General features: G+C 41.5%; 1 protein-coding gene across 8 annotated transcripts in view; it reads right to left on the reverse strand.

Annotated features, from left to right (window-relative positions):
* Positions 1-18,272, reverse strand: part of NUP93 (nucleoporin 93) — a 75,582-nt gene that overhangs the window by 32,236 nt on the left and 25,074 nt on the right. The window contains exons 1-2 of one of the 8 annotated variants that reach the window (XM_033517285.1): positions 8,688-8,809; positions 4,633-4,791 (exon numbers count right to left, since the gene is read on the reverse strand). The exons of 6 other annotated variants lie outside the window; for them this stretch is intronic. In XM_033517285.1, the coding sequence (XP_033373176.1) occupies positions 4,633-4,656 (24 nt within the window). In that variant the 5' untranslated portion in view covers positions 4,657-4,791; positions 8,688-8,809. Of the gene's footprint in view, positions 1-4,632; positions 4,792-8,687; positions 8,810-18,272 lie in introns of those variants that run through there. One more of the 8 variants, XM_015640158.3, reaches the window with a different exon arrangement.

The raw sequence follows: 18,272 nt of genomic DNA on the forward strand, positions 1-18,272 counted from the left end.
AAAAGGGCACACATGCACGCACCGATGGTCTCTTTTTGACAGGAGACTGAAAGTCTCTTCCATTTACTGCAGTAAATGAGGTTAGTAAACTCTCCTGGCTGAGAGAAGTCTCTTAATTACTTTCATCAGCCAGGCCATACTTTTAATACTTGATCTTAGTATTCAAGCTGTCAAGAGAAGGCGAATGTTGCCAACTAGTATACTGAGACCTTGGATGTTGACAGCAATGGGCACTTTTTCACTGGCACAGAAATAAAGAAGAAAATGAAATGAACAATCTGGGACCATTTCAAGTCAATTGCTCTTTGATTAAAATATTTCCAAGTGCTGGATCTCCAGTAGATCCAGTGAATCCAGCAGGGACAGTTAACAAAAATCACTCTTTGGCAACTCCAGGTGAAGCACCTGAATTTATTATTTCTGCTAGCAATTCTAAGAAACAAATCTGCTAAATACAATCCTATTGAAAACATGGACACATCTGAGCCCACTCCTGAGGTGGTGTACCCTGGTACAACCCTCCTGGCCATGTTCTCTCTGGAAACAGTAAAGGAGGCAAAACTACCTGGCAGTTTTAAAATCTAAATTATTGTTTGTGCTGACACAAGCATCAGTGCTTGCTGGCTGGCCAAAGGGTGAAGAACTATGGCCAACTATTGGATTCCCAAGGATGGGAACACGAGTGTAGCGTAAGCCGTATTTCAGTCTATTCACTCTTCCTTTTTATGTGTGATCCCATCGTGTCTTGGAAGCTTCCATAGGTCTCCCATGATTTATTTTTCAGAAAGCATCAGTTTTTTTGGGCTAAAGCCATGCAGATAAGAAGCTTCACTACATACCTTGGCCTGTGCAGTACTGTGTCCTTCAAAGCAGCAAGGCAGACACCCAAAGATCAGCTAGCAAGAACAACAAGCAAAGAGCATTTGTGAAATTGGCTTCCTCCTTGGAGAGCTTCAGATGGCAAAACTGCTATGGGGCCAAAACATACTGAGAGCAGAGAGGAAGACAATGCCAGGAAGGGTGATTCACCAGTCAGTATCACTTCAAAGCTGCACGAGAGGCAAGGAACGCATCGCTGTACACAGACAAAAAGGTGCTCTGGAAAGGACGGTCTGACGAGTCTCATCCCATAGCTGTATCCATTGTTCAATTTAAGGATTTAGCAATACAAAATTTCCCTAGCCTAAGACAGCTGCACTTGTCAAACTACAATATACATTTCTCAACTTCCTTGCCATCATGTTGTGGAAGAGTGGGAAATCCTGCAACATTTTTAATTCTCTGTTGACTGAACAGGAGAAGCAGGAAAAAACCAGAAGGCTTTACAGTTTGATAAGACCTAAGAGTTGGTTGTCGCATCAGAGACTTTCAAAGCAACAGCCGTGCTGAAGGCGAAAAGGGAAAAGCACATAGCAATAGCCAGAACGCAAAACTGTGCTAATACAGCCAAACACTGGGCTTGGGGTAGATCTGCTGCTCTGCTACCTGCCTTCACAGGGGTCAAAAATCACATCCCCCCGTGCACTGTGGCTGCACTACATGCTTGTAGCCAATACTCATGCTCAGCTGGTCTGAGAGTCAAGGTAGGGGAGTTCTTCCCCACCCTGCAAGCCAATAGCAATTGAGTGGCAGTAAATCATTAAAATATGCAAAGCCCAGCTTCATCACTGCTTCCTTGCATGACTAGTAGCAATTTTAAAAATTACTTCAGTTTTTTTTAAGTGGCTTCCTGCTCCAGCAAAATCAAATTTTGCAGAGCCGCAATGCCGTCTTGCTTTCGTGATGGAGAAGCAGCAACCTGGGCCTCACCCCAGCGGCAGCAGGAGTCGATGCACGCCAGGCTGGAGCCCACGTGCAGTGCAGAACAAGAGGCACCTCCACATGCCCACAAGGCTCTCCCTGGGGCTGTGTGCACCATAGAAAATGCACAGCAGCACCCCTTCCCAGAGCCAAGCACTGGGGCAGGAACGGCTCTCCCCTACCTCTCCACCGGCACGCGTTGATGCAGTGCCCAGGTTCAAACACAGTCTTTAATCTGTGTTACAGTGAGCCTTAAGCAAATATTTACAAAGAGCTCTCTGCCGCAGGTTAGTGCCCGCAGTGCAAAGATCTAGTACTCTTTTGTGTATTACTTTACTGGTTTAGACTGTTTGATCTGTGAAACTCATGCAGTTTTCACAGTCATCTTAAGATGGTATCCAGGAACATTGGATTTTGCTGTGCTGGATAAATATCATTATTCCTTCTAGCCGTGACAGGAGAAACTCAAACTGCCGAAGAAGCATTCCTTGGGAAAATCACGGATCAGCTCTAACATAAGCAGGGGCAGATGGTGCACGCTCTTTGACTCTTGCTGGGCCTGTTTGAATCTGGCAAGTGAAGACTGGAAATGTGTTCCTCAGACATACAGGCTTGAAGGGAAAAAATACAAACATCTCCTAGTGCTCACTTCAGCCAGGACACCATCTATGTAATGATGGAAGCACCAGCAGTTAATATCAAACCATCCCCAGCACCGAGAGGCACCACCACATCCCACACCCAACCGCAGTCCTCCAAAACACATCTGCAGCATGTGGCCAGCAAGGAGAGTGCAGGCATCTGCAGTGAACAGAAGCAAAATTTACCATGAAACATACAGGGAGCACAGCTTTATCATACTGGAAATGTCCAGAAAAATACCACTGCTCAGATTTCCTGCAGGAATATTGTGCCAGGCACTCACCAGCGCCAAAATCGAACTCTCTGCTATGAGGCACTGCTTGTTCCGTGTATAAATGGAGATCATCACTGCTGGCAAGAAACATGACTCTGCTTTATTTTACTTTCTTCTAATTCAACACAGGATGCTCAGTGAGTTCATGCACTATAAGATTTCAGTATTTAATTTAAAACTGTACTTACACGTGGCTTAACTCATAATATAACATGAAAATTCATTGCAGTGCTCCTGTGTATTTTAGATTTTACAAAATATGTTAGAGACATTTCCAAGATTTAACAAATTCAAGTGCAATTAAAATGAGTGAAGTAGGACACTTTTAAAAAGCACCACAGTGTATCAATTGCAATATATATAATTTATACACTACTTATACAGTATACCTAATTATTAAAATATTAGTAATTATCCATATTATTTGCTCTGTCTTTCCCCTCCATCACAGTGAAACCAAAATAACTTCAATTGCACAAGTTAGTTTCTCATTCTCAGAGTCTAAAAATTGTTGCTGTGTCATGTTGGACTGCATAGCACATAGGAATGCTGCTCATGCTTTAAATGTAGGTTTTTTCAAAGTCACAAAGACTTTAATGACATAAGACTAAGATAATACATTTTTTAATCCAAAATTTTGCAGCAAAGTTGATTACAATGAGGTTCTCTTTCACATAGAATCACCAGCCTCCACTGCACAGATCATTCTTGACAGCAATTGTTAATGCAACACAAAAGTAGTGTAAACAACAGTGCTACTTTTTCTAGTGATCCTGTCTTTCTGCCCAGGCATATAGTCATTTTCCTTCTCCCCATGATATAACTGGGAGTGGTTCAACAAGAATCCCAGGTCCTATCATGGTACAAAGCATCAAGGAGATCGGTATAATAAAAAAATAGAAAGTCTAGAATAGCCCTAACCTGCTGGGAGATCATGCAAATAACAGGAGGACTAACAATGAAAAAAAATTCTAGAACTAGAAAGATATTACCATCTTTACACTCCTGAATATTTTTATCCGGAATATAAACATCTCTGTCTTTTATTAATTGAATAAACATAAAAATTGAGAACTAGAAAGAAGGTAGACAGACTCTTGCAGCCAATGTGGCAGTAGGAGACATTACTCAAGAAGGAGCTTGTTCAGCTGGCTAACACTGGTACATTACACCTGAAAACACCTCAGATGGTGTTTCCATTTGTCTTAAGGCAAAAAAACCAAAATGTCACAATGGCAATTAAACAAAAAGGTACCTCACTTGGAATTACCATTTGTTGAGTGAAGGAATCTCTCCACACAGATCAGGCCAGCAGGACCAGCAGCAGGACTCACGGGAAGCCCATCTCCTTTGGCTTTTCACCATCAGCAACAGCATCAGCACAGAGGGAACAGACCCCACAATCTGAAACCTGAACTCATTCATCAAGTTTCCAAATACATAGCTACCTGTTTCTCTCAGTATTTTTGAATGCAGAGGAATGACCTTAGTGTGGGGCTTTGTTCAGTGCTACGATGAGTGACTACAGCCCCTCCTGTGCACTATACGAGTCCGCGCATTATGATCGTGATTAAAAAATACAAGCCTACAAAAACCACAAACACATCAAGAGATCCACAACCAAAACAAAACTCAAGGCTTTGCCTCTTTTTTGGAATTTAATTTAAGTAAATTAAATAAATAAGTAAATTAAATTACAAGGTAATTCCAGTGGGCTTGAGATTCACAATGCCACCCCACAGTAAAAATATTTATAGCATGCAAACAAAGATAGTTTCTGATCATCCACTAGAATAAGCTGCTATACCCGCCTCTCCAGTATCATGTTTTTTAAGGGAATACTGTGAAAAAACCTACAGGCTTAAATGATTTAGTACTTTTATTGTACAGTCATAACTAAAGCTGCAATGTAATACCTCTTGCTGGAAACATGCTCGCATCAGGCAGGATGCCCTCAAATCAAGCCATTGAAACCAATTTCACTGATGACGCCATTTTCTTATTTCTTTCGCTGCCATTTTAGCATCGTGGTTACTCCACATTTCCTCGAGAAGTAGCTGTATCTTCTCCCTGCTCTAAGAGGAAACCATGCTCAAATAACACGGTGACAAATGAAACCTGTACGCTGAATTTCTGCCCGTGTCACATCCCTGCAATGGCAGGGGCAGGGATGAAGCACAGGTGCCATTGCGGACCACACCTCAATTCCCTGTACCGAGAGCTGGCGAGGGGTCTCCTGAGAAGGTGCAAGCTGAGAAACCAGCCACTGGAAATCCATGGACACCACAGGAAAAATTGATACAACTGAGAAAGGGGAGTGTCCAGCCCTGTTACAGGAGGTATCTCTCCAAACCCCACAGAAAACATTGGCTAGTAAGGGAGTAGTTTGAAAAGAGAAGCAAAAGGCATAAAGAGGCACACAGACAAGCTTGCTGTGTCTGCTGCTGGACTAATTGTACATTAGCATTAACATACAGCAACTACAAAAACCCACTTAAACTGGCTGCAGAAAATTAATTTCTCAGGATCACATCCAAAAGCCAAACACCCATCCCAGTCAATCAATAAAGTATTCCTTATCCTAAAATGACATTTCTGATGGACCACCAGCAAGAGGGGCAAATTATTAAACAAATCTGCTACTTATTAGCACCCAGCCTCCTCTAATTCACTTCTAAATATTTTATTGTAGTCCTTCAGTCTCCCTTACCCCTTGTTAAGTGCTTTATGCTTCTGCTTCTCTGAGTGGGAATATGAAATATGGGAACATGTAACCTTCTTGGTTGTGAGAAACACGGATGCTCTCAGGATTTTTTGAAAACCAAAACATGATTGATATTTCCATAGCTCTCTCTTCACAATTTCACATGAGTAGAAACAGTTAAATGCCTTTAAGTTAGTCTGAAACTGCAGGTGAAAAAACAGTAATGAAAAATATTGGTTCTCTTTACCTCCCCTGGATTCAAGTAGTGATCCTGACAGCAATGAGTCTGACACTGTCCCTGTTCTCAGGCTGACTCAAGAGGAAAGATTTCAGCTGCCATGCCCCCATCCCAGAGCTGAAAGCCTGCGTACTGCCTTCCTGAACATTCCTTAGGAGCTCAGGTTATCTTTCTGCTTCTTGAAAAGAAATGCCAAGCAGCATCTTCCAGCCTCCATCTGCATTTCAGACAGAAAGCGATGCAGGCAGCGAACGCTCATTGCCTCGAAGGGACAACGCCTGGTTCAGACATGAAAATCCTGTCAGCACTGGAAATGCGACAACCAGCTTACACTGGGATGCAAATCCTAAACCAGCATAGGTGGCTTTCCCCAGTGCTGTACCTCCACAGAGGGGGTTCCTGTAACATTCCTACTGCAGTTTGAAGTCTCTCAGAAAAACCCATACAGGGAAAGAAAATCTTTCCCAAGTTAAATTTACTTTATTTTGCTGAGAGTGGCTAACATGACAAAGAGACAAGATTACATTCATTTTAGTGTGGAAAATGCAGGCTTTTTTTTTTTAAATACACAGTGGAATCTCAAGAAAATGTGCAAATTTGAAGTTCAAATAACCTCTTAAATAACATGAGATGATTTGGCAAAATCATCCACCTGAGTTAAAAAATAAGCCCAAGTTAGCTACCCCATTCTTCCTCAGTATTTGTAAATAAATCATAACTACTTTGTTCACCTAATAGCTATCTTGAACATGACAACTTATCCCCTAGAATAAATATAAATATTTTACCGACAGTGAAAGCAAGCAATTTGGAGATCATACATGTCACGATATCTTTAAATCCTCAATTTAAACATGCCATGGTCTTAAGAAATGGTTTTTCTTTACTACATTACTGATACATTTCACAAAGTTAATTATTTAAATTACATATGAATTATTAATTACAGATCATTAAACTAAGAAAGAGAAGTCTGGAATACGCCTGTTATAATTATACAACTTATATTTAAAAACGTTAGACATTAAAGGGCTCAGAGAGAAAAGCATACATCCAAATTCTCTGCTGCAATAAATATGTTACAATAAACACTTAATCCTTTTTCAGCTTATTTCTCCTACTGTGTAATAAACCTAAGGTTTAAACTTTCCAGACTTGGGGCATGAGGCCGGTGTGGTGAGGATACACCAGAGACAATAGGTTTCCATTTTTCTCCTCTGGCTGTACTCCACCCTGGCTAAGGAACTGTCTAGCAGTGCATGCCTTTATTTGCGCCTTGCATTAACAAGGCACACAAGCTTTCGGACTTTAATGTAAATTAAATGTCAGGTCCAGATGCTGCCAACAGATATCACAGAAAACCCTGCTATAAGAGACCTACAGCTAATTATTCATTACACTGGCTCAGTCATTTTTTCATACATTAATTTATGGAGCTTAGTTGAAGTCTGTTTCCCACCCACTTCAAACAAAGGAAAATAATTTGCCACACTATACTAACTGCAAGGATAACTGAGCTGTCTCCCATATGGGGCCAGTGGGGATGGGATGGTTTCCTCCATGTTTTCACACAGGCAAAACACAGATTTCATTGTCCTTTACTTGATTTTTTGCTGAGCTGCTTTTGTGGAAAGACCCCCCTTTGCACAGGTAATCTGGTTTGAGAGAGGCAACTTTTTGCCATGCTATGCCACTGTTCCACGTCTTCCCTCTGAGCATTTCTCAGTTGACAAAGAGTGCAGAACATGGCACACAGGTACCTTAATATTTGGGGAGGGAGCCCCAGAGGAGGCAAGCCACTCTACTGAAAGAGGGCAGGTGCCAACCCAGCACAGTATGTTTTATTAAACTGCTTCCTTTCATATACAAAAATAGAATTGAAAGGAAAGGAGAAAAATCAACCCACCCTGTACTTTTGTCCCCGTACCAAAGCCAGGCAGAGCTCCCAGTTTCATGCAGCCTCTAAGTCTCCAGATCTGAGAGTATTAAAAGAGCTGCCACCCACCCAGCTAGTCACGGCCACCACATTTATATAAATGTTAATTCCCTGACTGCTTCCTTTTACTATGACTTTACTGGATTAACCCCTTTCATAATGTATCCTATTCACTCAAAAGAGAGGTGGGATCTTGCTGCAAACTCCAGTTGACTAAGCAAATATGCTTCACTACCTCATTTAAGAAATTAACAAAAAAAAAAAAAAAAAAAGCAGATCTCCAAGTATCTTCATTTGCTTTGAAAGCGTAGAAATATTTTCTCTCTTATTTTTGTTCTACATTTGAAATTCTTACTTCAAAATAAAATTAAAGAAAGTTTAACATGTCTTCTAAATAAATCATAAGTGAATATGTAAGAACAGGGGAAACAGAGTGGACCAACATCTCTGCACCACAATGAAAAGCAAGAGAAAAAAAAATCATAATCAAGTAGCATCTTTATTTTTTGTTTAAAATACTTCCATAGACTTTTCATAGCCTAGGGAAGAGAAAACAAGAATAAAGGCATTCAGAAAGTTATGCTACTGTATTTCTGCTTAAATGAAAAGCAAAGTCAGCAATGTCAAGAGGGTCTTTAAAAAGGCAACACAAATGAAACCCAAAGCAGACGCTGGACTGCCCCACCCAACAGCTGCTCTAGAGAAGAACATTGGAAGGTAAAGGCACAGACCTTCCAGTTTCTTTTCTGTGAGCAAAGGACCTTTTCTCCAAAACTACCCACCTGTTCTCTTTAATTACTCACCTACAAATTAAAACAACCTACAGCAACAGTACAAACAAAAAGCACCATAAAAGACACCTCGAGGAGAATTCTCTCTTATTAAAGCAAGCTTTTTACTCTCATTTTATATATTTTAAAAGATAGACATTCCTACCTGTAGATCTCAGTACTGAGGAGTTACAAACCTGTTAATGCTGGCTGTAACTGCCACACTTCATCTGCCTGGTATTTAGGATTACACAGCTGTATCTATCTCTATTAATGTTCAAGTTTTCTCATCTTAAAAAAAAATATATATATATAAATCAAACCTGCAAGTCCTGAAATGGCTGAGACAGTCAAGAGTCCAGCAAGACAATAAGAAAGCAGCTGCTTTCCACGGCTGAACACCACTGCCTGTAAAGCATCTATATATTTTTTTCCAGTGGTGCTTTATTCAAATTCTAGGGAAAGCATCAGTCTGAAACCAGTAACTGATGGGAGTAACAGTTTATAGGTTACAGAAGGATATTTTATTGTTAACGGACTGTACCATGTAGGAATTAGGAGGGGGTGAGGCGGCAGGCAGGCAAGAGGAGAGAGATGCTACTATTTTTTTTCCCTGAGCCACTGCAATTACTCTGATGTGAATTTTTGATGACTTCCGACATATTGCATGGTTAATAATCGTTTCAGCTGTCATGTTTGGTTAATGTGGAAAATGCATTTGCTGCATTGTGATGCAGCACTCCAGCCACAGATTGTAACACCAGTTGTGAAGCTATTCCCTTAACTGAGCTGCATGAATTTGCACATACCATGAGGCTGAAATAAATGGTAGTTTGATTTTTATACAGCAACTGAAAGCTTCTGCCATTTTAGACCTGCAGAGCTGTTGGTACAACTTGTACAGGCAGATAATTTTACTGCATATTAATTAGTGTTCTTGCTCTTTAAAGGGGAGCTTTGATTCTCCATTGTTTTGCTGTGTTTAGTGATTTAGCAGTTAAAAGACTGAGATACTATTTATGTTAAACATCACTCTTTTTTTAGCTTTCACAGGTTATTTAATTGTAAGCATATATACATCAATGAAACTGTCAGCACTACAGAAATGCAGCCTTGTTATTCATACAGGCTCAACCTACTTCTTCCTCCATATGATACTTAAGAGTAAAGTGTATATATAACCTTGTCTTACAAATGACTGCACATGAGGCGTGAAAATAAAATGATTGCATGTAAGGGATGAAAATATGCTGCTTACAATCAAATAAAGAGAATTTTATTTGCAAAGTACCACTTCTTCATCTGCACTTTAAACATCAAATGGAAAAGTATAAGGTTACATAAATACTCCTGTGTGCCTTTCACTGTCACCAACAGAGAAACAATGCTGCAAGCAATCATGCAATTACAAGAGGAGATGTAAAACGGCAGAGATGAAACCATGCTAAGAGCCAGTCACCCGATGATTAAAGTCAGGCCAGTGTATTCCAGCAGTCAGGTGATGGTGCCATCATTACAGTGCAGAAAGCCACGGAAAAATCGAGAAACAGACCACCCCCATCTTCAAGAAAAAAATTAGAAGCACCAAAGGAATAAAGAATGCACTTGCTAATATGCCAAACATACAATCGTGAAGAAGCGTTTCACAGAACGTGTGTGTAGCACTATTGGGAAGTTACCGTCACAGGTCTCAAGTGCACATTTAGCCCACGGTGCCAACCCAGCTCCAGCCTGCAAACTGCTTGTGACACTCCCAAATTCAAAGTTCATTCTTTTTAAATTCCAGAACAACAGCCCTGATGCCACATTACTTCATTTCACAGTTCAGTAATTCCGCTCACAAATGCACGTCTTGAATGTGCAAACACACTCAGGCAAAAAAATCCAGACTTGGGATGCCTACATTTAATGAACAACAGAAAGATATCAGAAGAGTGTTTTACTGTGAACACTGATATACATGCAGAATCGCCACCAATACATTATTTCCACTTCTGTTTAAATTAAAACAACACTGCAATGTGTATGTTGGACATGAAATATCGGAAAATATGGTGCAGGACATTTTATATGGAAAAACAGGAGTCTCTGAATTAACATTGTATATGGAGCATTCCCATTAACAGGGTTATGTCTGCAGAAGGTGCTCTGTGGCTCAGGTTCACCTACCCCAAAGGCATCACTGCACCTTGCACAATTCAGTTTCACAGGTTGCAGAGTGATCTCAAACAGTGTTTTAGCTTTGAAATTAGCAAACTTTATCTTAGAGGTGATTTTCCTCAAGTGAGTGCAAGGAGCAATCCCTCCCTGCTTGTGATCAAATGAATACCGAATATCTGAGTCCTCCTACCAGGCATTTCATGAGTAGAGAAGACAGGTCTAAATCCAACATTCTTAGTGAAAAACTGCAGTCAGTTGCATTGCAGGGAAAATTATTGATCACAACCAGCTACACCCCATAGTGCAGGCAAAGTCCCTTTTGGGAAAGGAAGGTTAATACATTTGCAGGGATAATTTAACTCTGGCATTCCTCCTGCATTTCTGAGCATCCATGTCTGGCATCATCCCTGCTGCTGGGCTTGCCTCAGTAACTTACCACTCACCTCACACACACTGCTCTGGTTTTGATGGCTTCTCCCCCTACTTACCTCTAGTCTGCATAACCCACTAGTGGTGCAGAGACAGAAGCACCGAGAATACACAGAGCTTTTGCTTCCTAGCCAAACTCTGAAACAGGTAAAGATACCTGGAGAGACAGACAGTCGACTCTTCAGGACAGACAGCAGTCTCCCAGGGATTTCAGGAGCACAGTCGTCCATCTGGAGCTGCTAGCCACAACTTTAAAAATGCTGCTTTTATCAAGAGACATTCTCTGTTATTTTCTGGCCATGTAACACTACTGCAGAAGCTCCTTGCAACTGCAGATCTGTGCATTATAATCAGCACAATTATATATCTATACTTTGTTTTACATATTGCATTGCCAGGGAAAGCTTTGCCGGTGTAGCTCAGCAGAGCACTGTCTCCCATTACCTATGGATTTCTTAAAGCAACAGCTTTGAGGGATATGAAGAAGAACTACCCACCCCAAATGGCTGTTAGTGTAAACAACTGTGAGTGCTAACCCAGCTAAGATGTCGGAACTGCTATCTGTTTCACTGGCAATCAATTTAGTGGAGCGTTCAGTCAGCTCACGCATCAATCACTTCTGCACTCTGATGTGATTGTGGGAGGAGGAGAAGGAAAACCACTGCTCAGGGCTGCTGGGCCCCGGCAGAGAAAAACCGCAAAAGTCACCCTTCTGAGTAGAAAGCATCATATCTCTAAGAGAATGACAATGCAAAGACAATGCAGAAGCCATTGGACTAAGAATATCCTTCTTTGGGTCAGAATCATTCCCTCACTATAATCTCTGGGTGTCCACAGTGACCTCCTGCCTTGTCAGGTAAAGCTTCATCTCCGGAGTGAAGGAGATTCCTTCATCACAACTACAAAAATCAAAAGATGTGATCACCCTTACCTTAAAAAAAAAACCAACTCACCAACAAACCATAAAACATGGTAGCCTGCAATCAATGACATCATCTCCTTTTCTTTCAGTCTTGCACTGGACAGGAATAAGGTGGAGAATAGGACCAGCACCCCTGGATCTGCTCCTGTATTTATTCTGTTTTGAAGCTCTACAGTTGCAATGCCTGCCATTGCCAGTGAGCATTAGCCAGCAAAACTGACAGACATTGCTGGCAATGAATTGTAACAGTGATAGGTAGCTCCTTCCCAAAATTTATCCTCTGCTTAATCCAGTGCTGTAGCAGCAGCAGGAAATACTGCACTGTCATACTGGCTCTGGAGCAAGCCTTAAGGCATTAGCTGGTCCTCTCTGCAAGGCCAGCAGGGTGATTATCCAGCATTAATGACAGGCGAGGTTTCTTCCTCTGCCTTCAGCTCTGCACACTCATCCTACCCCTTCAGAGGGACGCAAAAAGAACAGCCAAAGAGTTCAGGCTGTGGTGAAGAGAAGAGGAAGAAAACCCAGGCTAACACCTCAACGTCAATACAGTTATACTCACACACGAGCAGAGCAAAAAGTCAGGTTGAGTATATTATGATGCTACTGGCCTGTCTAGCAGGGAATTTGGGCTTTATTGCAATGGGCTAACTTACACGGACTAAGACAAAGGAGCCATCCAGAGTCAAAACAAAAACCAGAACTGGGAAGAGACCAGCTCGTCACATCCAGTATTGCCATCACAGACAGCCATCGTCCTTCAGGGGAAAAACCCACTCACACTGGGAGCTGCTGGCTTGTTTCAGAGCTCAAAGGACACCTGAGTTTCAACACAGCTTTGGAACTAAATTTGTACCAAACAGGAGGCAGGATGAAAAGGCAGAGAGTGGGAAACACCCCTGAGAGAACAGATTGAGGACCAGTGCTTTGTGTGACCAAGCAGATACAGGGGGAAATGAAACACAAATCCTGTAAAATTAGAAGAGTGCTGGTCCCAAGCAGGGGAGAGGTGGGGGGAGCCCAGCCAAGCAGAGAGGATTAGCCCCAACACTGGCAGTGCTGTTACTGCCATCCACACCCCAATTAGTGGTATCATTTGTCCGGATGAATGGGGAACTTGCACTCAATTCGGCAATTTGACAGGGTGTCATTGAACTACCTCACGTCCATATTTATCCAAGAGGCAAGTGCAGGAACCAGTTTTAATTAGAGCCTGTTTGACAAAGAACCGAGGGTATTACCCATGCTCTCACCATCAAGCGATAATTGAGATGTAATCGTTTAAACAAAGCGCAACAAGTGTCCATTTACCCAAAGCCATTGTTAAATATCCACTAGGAGATTATTTTCAAAATTATAATGTGCCATGAATATGCAAACCACTTTCCATCTTTAGCACTGAAAAGAATAATCACCTTTAAAAAAACCCACACCACCAAAAACCACAACTGAAAGCCAAACAGCTATTTTGCAGCAGAATTTGAAGAGTGTTTTAAACATGCCAATGCTAATTTAAAAGGAGGGGGGAGAGAAGTGACGGCTCTGCTTTGGGGCTATTAAACTCTGTCTGGAAAGCCCTCTTTTGTACAGCATTAGCCTGCTCTAAGTCTGTAATTATGAGGAGAATGTGTTAATTTTTAATTCAGATTGCTAACCCCTTTTTTATGTACAAACCCTGCACGTCAATCCCTCTTGCAGATGACTGTAAGCACTGACATGACCAAATTCAACCCTCGGTGGTAAAAGCACACTCTCCCTGGGAGGCTTGGCACTGTGTGCTGGAAAGCAACTCAGCCTCGTAGTGAAATAGCTCTTTTATAAAACTGTCACCTCAGCATCGTGGCAAGCAAATCCTCTTGACCCACAGCCTATTAAACTAGAACCATATGGCCACTGATATTCACACCTTCATTTCAGCATTATTCTGGTCTGGCTACTGAAATTCTAACACAGCTTTACAGGAAGCTGAATTCCCACGTCCCTCACATTCCCAAACGGAGGGAAGCACAGGATGAGGAAGTTAACCTAACACTGCCTAGAAGCCCACACCAAGTTAATGGCTGTCAAACACTAAGCACATCTTTCATCTCTTCCAACTCCTACTGTTGCCAGCAATCCACGGAGGAACCTGACTTAAGAGCATGCTTTGACACAGTCCAGCAATGAATTATTAACTCCAGTGGAAGCCACAATGCATCAACAAGGAGCAAACATGAGCCTTCTCTGATGATTAACCAGAATCAATTATCAACGTTCCTGCTTCTCACAAAATATCTCAAAATTCTCCATCATAAAATCCAAAAGGCACCACACAGAAATGCATATCCACATGTATGAAAGCAGAAACAATTCTATTGAGTTTCTTTGGGGTTATATTATCAGCTGTGAGTGGTCTGAGAGAAGACTGCTCTGCCTTATCACCTGCATTACAGCAATTATACATGGACTTGCAACACTTAAAGAGTCATATATGCAGAACCAAGTCCATATTTTTAATTTCCACAGCAATTCAATCCATCTAGGACTGGATAAAATGCAGTCACAGAAACTTGCCTGCAGATTCAGAACCATCCTTGGCCATGTTACATCACATAGCACAAGCTGTTTGAGGCCTAGGGTCTGACTGGGCACATAGAAGCAGCTGAGTCTCCCTCAGCCTGCTCACCAATAGCAGACAGATGGAGAGAGATGCATTCACCTCTTATAATGATGAGAGCTACCCAAAAGGGCAGCCCAGCCTTCTTATGAAAGGCATGGGCCCACCCTGCCAGTTGGATGCAAGGTACAGGCCCCTAGCAGCATCCCATCATTCAGGAAGAACAACTTGCTCAATTCTCTGCCAAAGAAACCCAGACAGCTCCCCATATTAAACCATAAGGTACCAAGAGGCAGCAAACACTAGTGATGGCCCTAGAAAGATCTGCTGAATCCCAAAATGCACAAGGATGTTTGCTTGGAAAGGGGTGCCATGCCGTTCTGAAATTAGCAGTGCAAAGCCAGGATGAAGCATTTTAGGTTTTTCTTAGATGAGAAGCTCAGTTTGTGCTTTTCCTTTAGTTACAGCTGCCAGCTCTGAAGAAAGGGGCACTAGAACTGCTGGCCAGCATGGAAAATGAACACCCACAAGCATGCTGGTGAGAGTGAACAACAGCAGTGCATGGCTGCTTTGTCAAACCATCCTTGTATTTCTCATAGTGAAAGTACAACTGAAATCAGTACTGGCATCTCAGCGAGCTTAATTAGAAGTCAGGTTTACTCTGTTCAGGTCTTTATACTGTGCTCATTACATAAATATCCAAGTGCCTTCCAGTCCTGCATTAAGTGACATGACTAACATCTGTCAATGTTGTTTGTTCTCTTCTCCATTTCTGGAGGAGTGGAAACACAGTGTTCAAGCAGATCACAAAACACCCAGTGACTGGGAAGGGAGATTCTTTCAGCCCTGGCTCACACAGAGCATGGCCATGTCTGCTTGGTTAATGGTTTTATATCACAGTCATCAGCAGAATGATTAAGCAGCTATACATATTAAAAGCACCAAGTCTCCTCCCAGCAGCATTTCCATGCAGGATTGACATGATTGGAAGACATACAAAAGTCTGTCCTTTGTGGACGAAATTAAGTCATTTGGAGTTTTATCATTTCATTTCTCTGCCTGAACCTCCTTGCCTTGTCATCTTACATTAGATAATACTGAGGATTCAATTTCCAGCAGAGGAAATAAAAGCATCCATCTGCTGAATTTGACTAAAAGGGACAACAAAGGTATGAGCAGCTTATCCTGCCCTTAAATCCCTTACAAAACACGCATCTTAAGTCTACAGAGGTTTCACCTGGATATCAAAACTAGGAGACTAAAGTCTGTAATTATGATTTTTGTATTCATGTGCCTTCCACCTTTCCCAATGGTTATCCATCTATATATCTCTATCCTCCTGATGCTGAGAAGTACTTAGGTCACCATTTCTTCCGAGTTATAACCCAGTAATTCCTTGCAAAGACTTTGTGAGAACACTGAGCTAAAAGGAAAAGAACTGGGAGGGATCAAATCTTAGACTCAATCAAGATGATGAAGGATCGGCAATGCTACATGTCTTAAGGTCAGCCAGCTGGGGTTAGGCAGATGCTTCTAGTAAAAGCAAATGCCTAGAGAAAGGTCAAACTCATGAACATAAACTTGGTAGAGATTGGGAAACAATGGGCTGCAGGGGATGAGACTCTCACCACCACCTTCTCCTCATCTGTCCACCCAAACCTTCAAAACTGGAGGTAACAGAAGCCCACTGAAACTGAGTCACCAGCTCTTAGATTAGAAGAAAAGCAAGGACTCATTCCAGGCAAACGAGGGGATTGCACAGAGCTTTCATTTAATGCAATGTGCATAGCCATACAAAACGGGGATTAGTCTTTCACAAAAAAAGAACAACCTTTTCAAGTGTATAGATAAAGAGACTCTCAGGAAGGGACAGAGGCTGACTCAGAAACTATTAAAAGGACAAAGTGACTTTCAAATAGAGGTCACCAGTTCAAACACGAACTAGATCAGTAGTGGCCAAGACTAAAGCATCTAAAGACTGATTAGTGATGTAAACAAAAATGTGTTGTTAATCCTCCTTGAGCTCCTGCTACACAGGAGCCCATACTGCAAGATCCTTGCAGAAAGCAGTGCAGAATTTACTTTCTGTCCAGCCCCAGGGGAACAGTCAGGGCCTAAGTGGGTACCCAGACACCAAGTGCCTGTCCCTAGCAAGTGCAGAAGTGAGACAGATGCACTGCTCCGTTTGCTTACAATGGCCAAGTTATTCCTTTTGGTTATGATACTCTACCATAGTGTGCTCACATATTTGTTGCTGGATACATATTATCAGATATTGCACTGAACAACACCCACTTAGCATCTATGAACAAGCATTAAGATCACATTGCAGATTTCCCACTAGTGTTTTGTCAGAGAATTTTCCTGTGAAAAGACTCTGCTGATTGACTAATGTCATACAACTTATACACTCATGAAAAGGAGACCACCAAATGTCCCAACACACCTCAGAAGAGGCTCCAGTTATCCCTAGAGATCTTGCAGCACTGCAGACTCAGATACATATTAAGAGAAGCCTTACTGCAGAACATCCTTCCAGAGGACATCCAAGGAGGGCAGACAGGATTCCAAAACATACATTTCAGTAATGAGAAGCAGCAAACACACAATGTTTACCACTCAGGAGATACATCCAGAATGCAGCTGCTTTAACTTTGGTCATCAAGCACAACTTGGGTGTCTCCCATCTACTTTCACAGGGAATCACAGCTCTAACACCTCACTGTGCCATAAAACAGACATCCAGTGAAGCATTGCCCTTCTCACTGTTAGTGGGCACCACAATACAGGTCACAGGTGTATTTACAGGGGGGTTGTGTCAAACCACTCTTCACTTACTATTAAGCAAACACTTCCTTACAGACCTGCAGTTTAAGTAGTACAGTCATCATTACATACATCAATACATACATTTATATAAAAATACCTGTTGCTACTCAATTATGATACAGCATATTATTTATGTACATTACTGAACCAGAATCTTGCAAAGAACATTAATTTCTGTGCCTATTTATTGGAAGCAAGGACATGCTGGTGGCAAAGATACAGAAGACTTGATTTCCTTTTAAAGAAAACTTTTATTAATGTTTGTTCCAAACAAGATCCTCCAGCTGCTGAAGTTTAATACTACCCAAAATGCATTTTCCCTAGGGTCCTCCATTATCAGCAGGGGCCTTTCTAGCAAGTCAAATCTTTCAAGAGATATTCTTTGCTATCCAATTTGGGAGACTTAGGTATTCGACATTCTAGGAATGCAATCAAATCCTGCCCCTTCCAGGCCTTCTGGGGCACCTATTAATTCACCCTCCTGTAGAGAGGTGAATTCTCTTCCTATTGCTAGTATCTAAAAAAGTAGAACAGAGCAACTTAAATTGGCATTGCAATTATTTAAAAATCTATAAATAGTTGTTGCCATAGTGTTAATTAAATTGCTATATGGTAATGTCCTTTCTTTCTACCTTTTAAAGCTGAACTCCGAAAAAGTCAGATAAGGTGAGACCATGCCATGCAAGAGTCCAGGGAAAGTGAGTACAAATGTTTAGATATTGTATTGTACTCCACACAAAGATGAGCTGAAAATCTGAAGTAGCTTGCTACATTTTCTCTTTCCCTCTCGGTATGAAAGAGAACAGGCTGATTTCCAAACTGCTTAATCATCTGTCACCCAAACTCAAAATTTTCAAAAAATCACCATAAAATTTCACAGACCAGCCACAGTAATTGAATGGCTATGAACTGCATATGGGAAAAAAACACCAAAAACCAGAAAGATTTTTTCCATCATCTCTGTACATTTTGGAA

Source organism: Parus major, chromosome 11 (assembly GCF_001522545.3).
Source record: "Parus major isolate Abel chromosome 11, Parus_major1.1, whole genome shotgun sequence".
NCBI lineage: Eukaryota > Metazoa > Chordata > Aves > Passeriformes > Paridae > Parus > Parus major.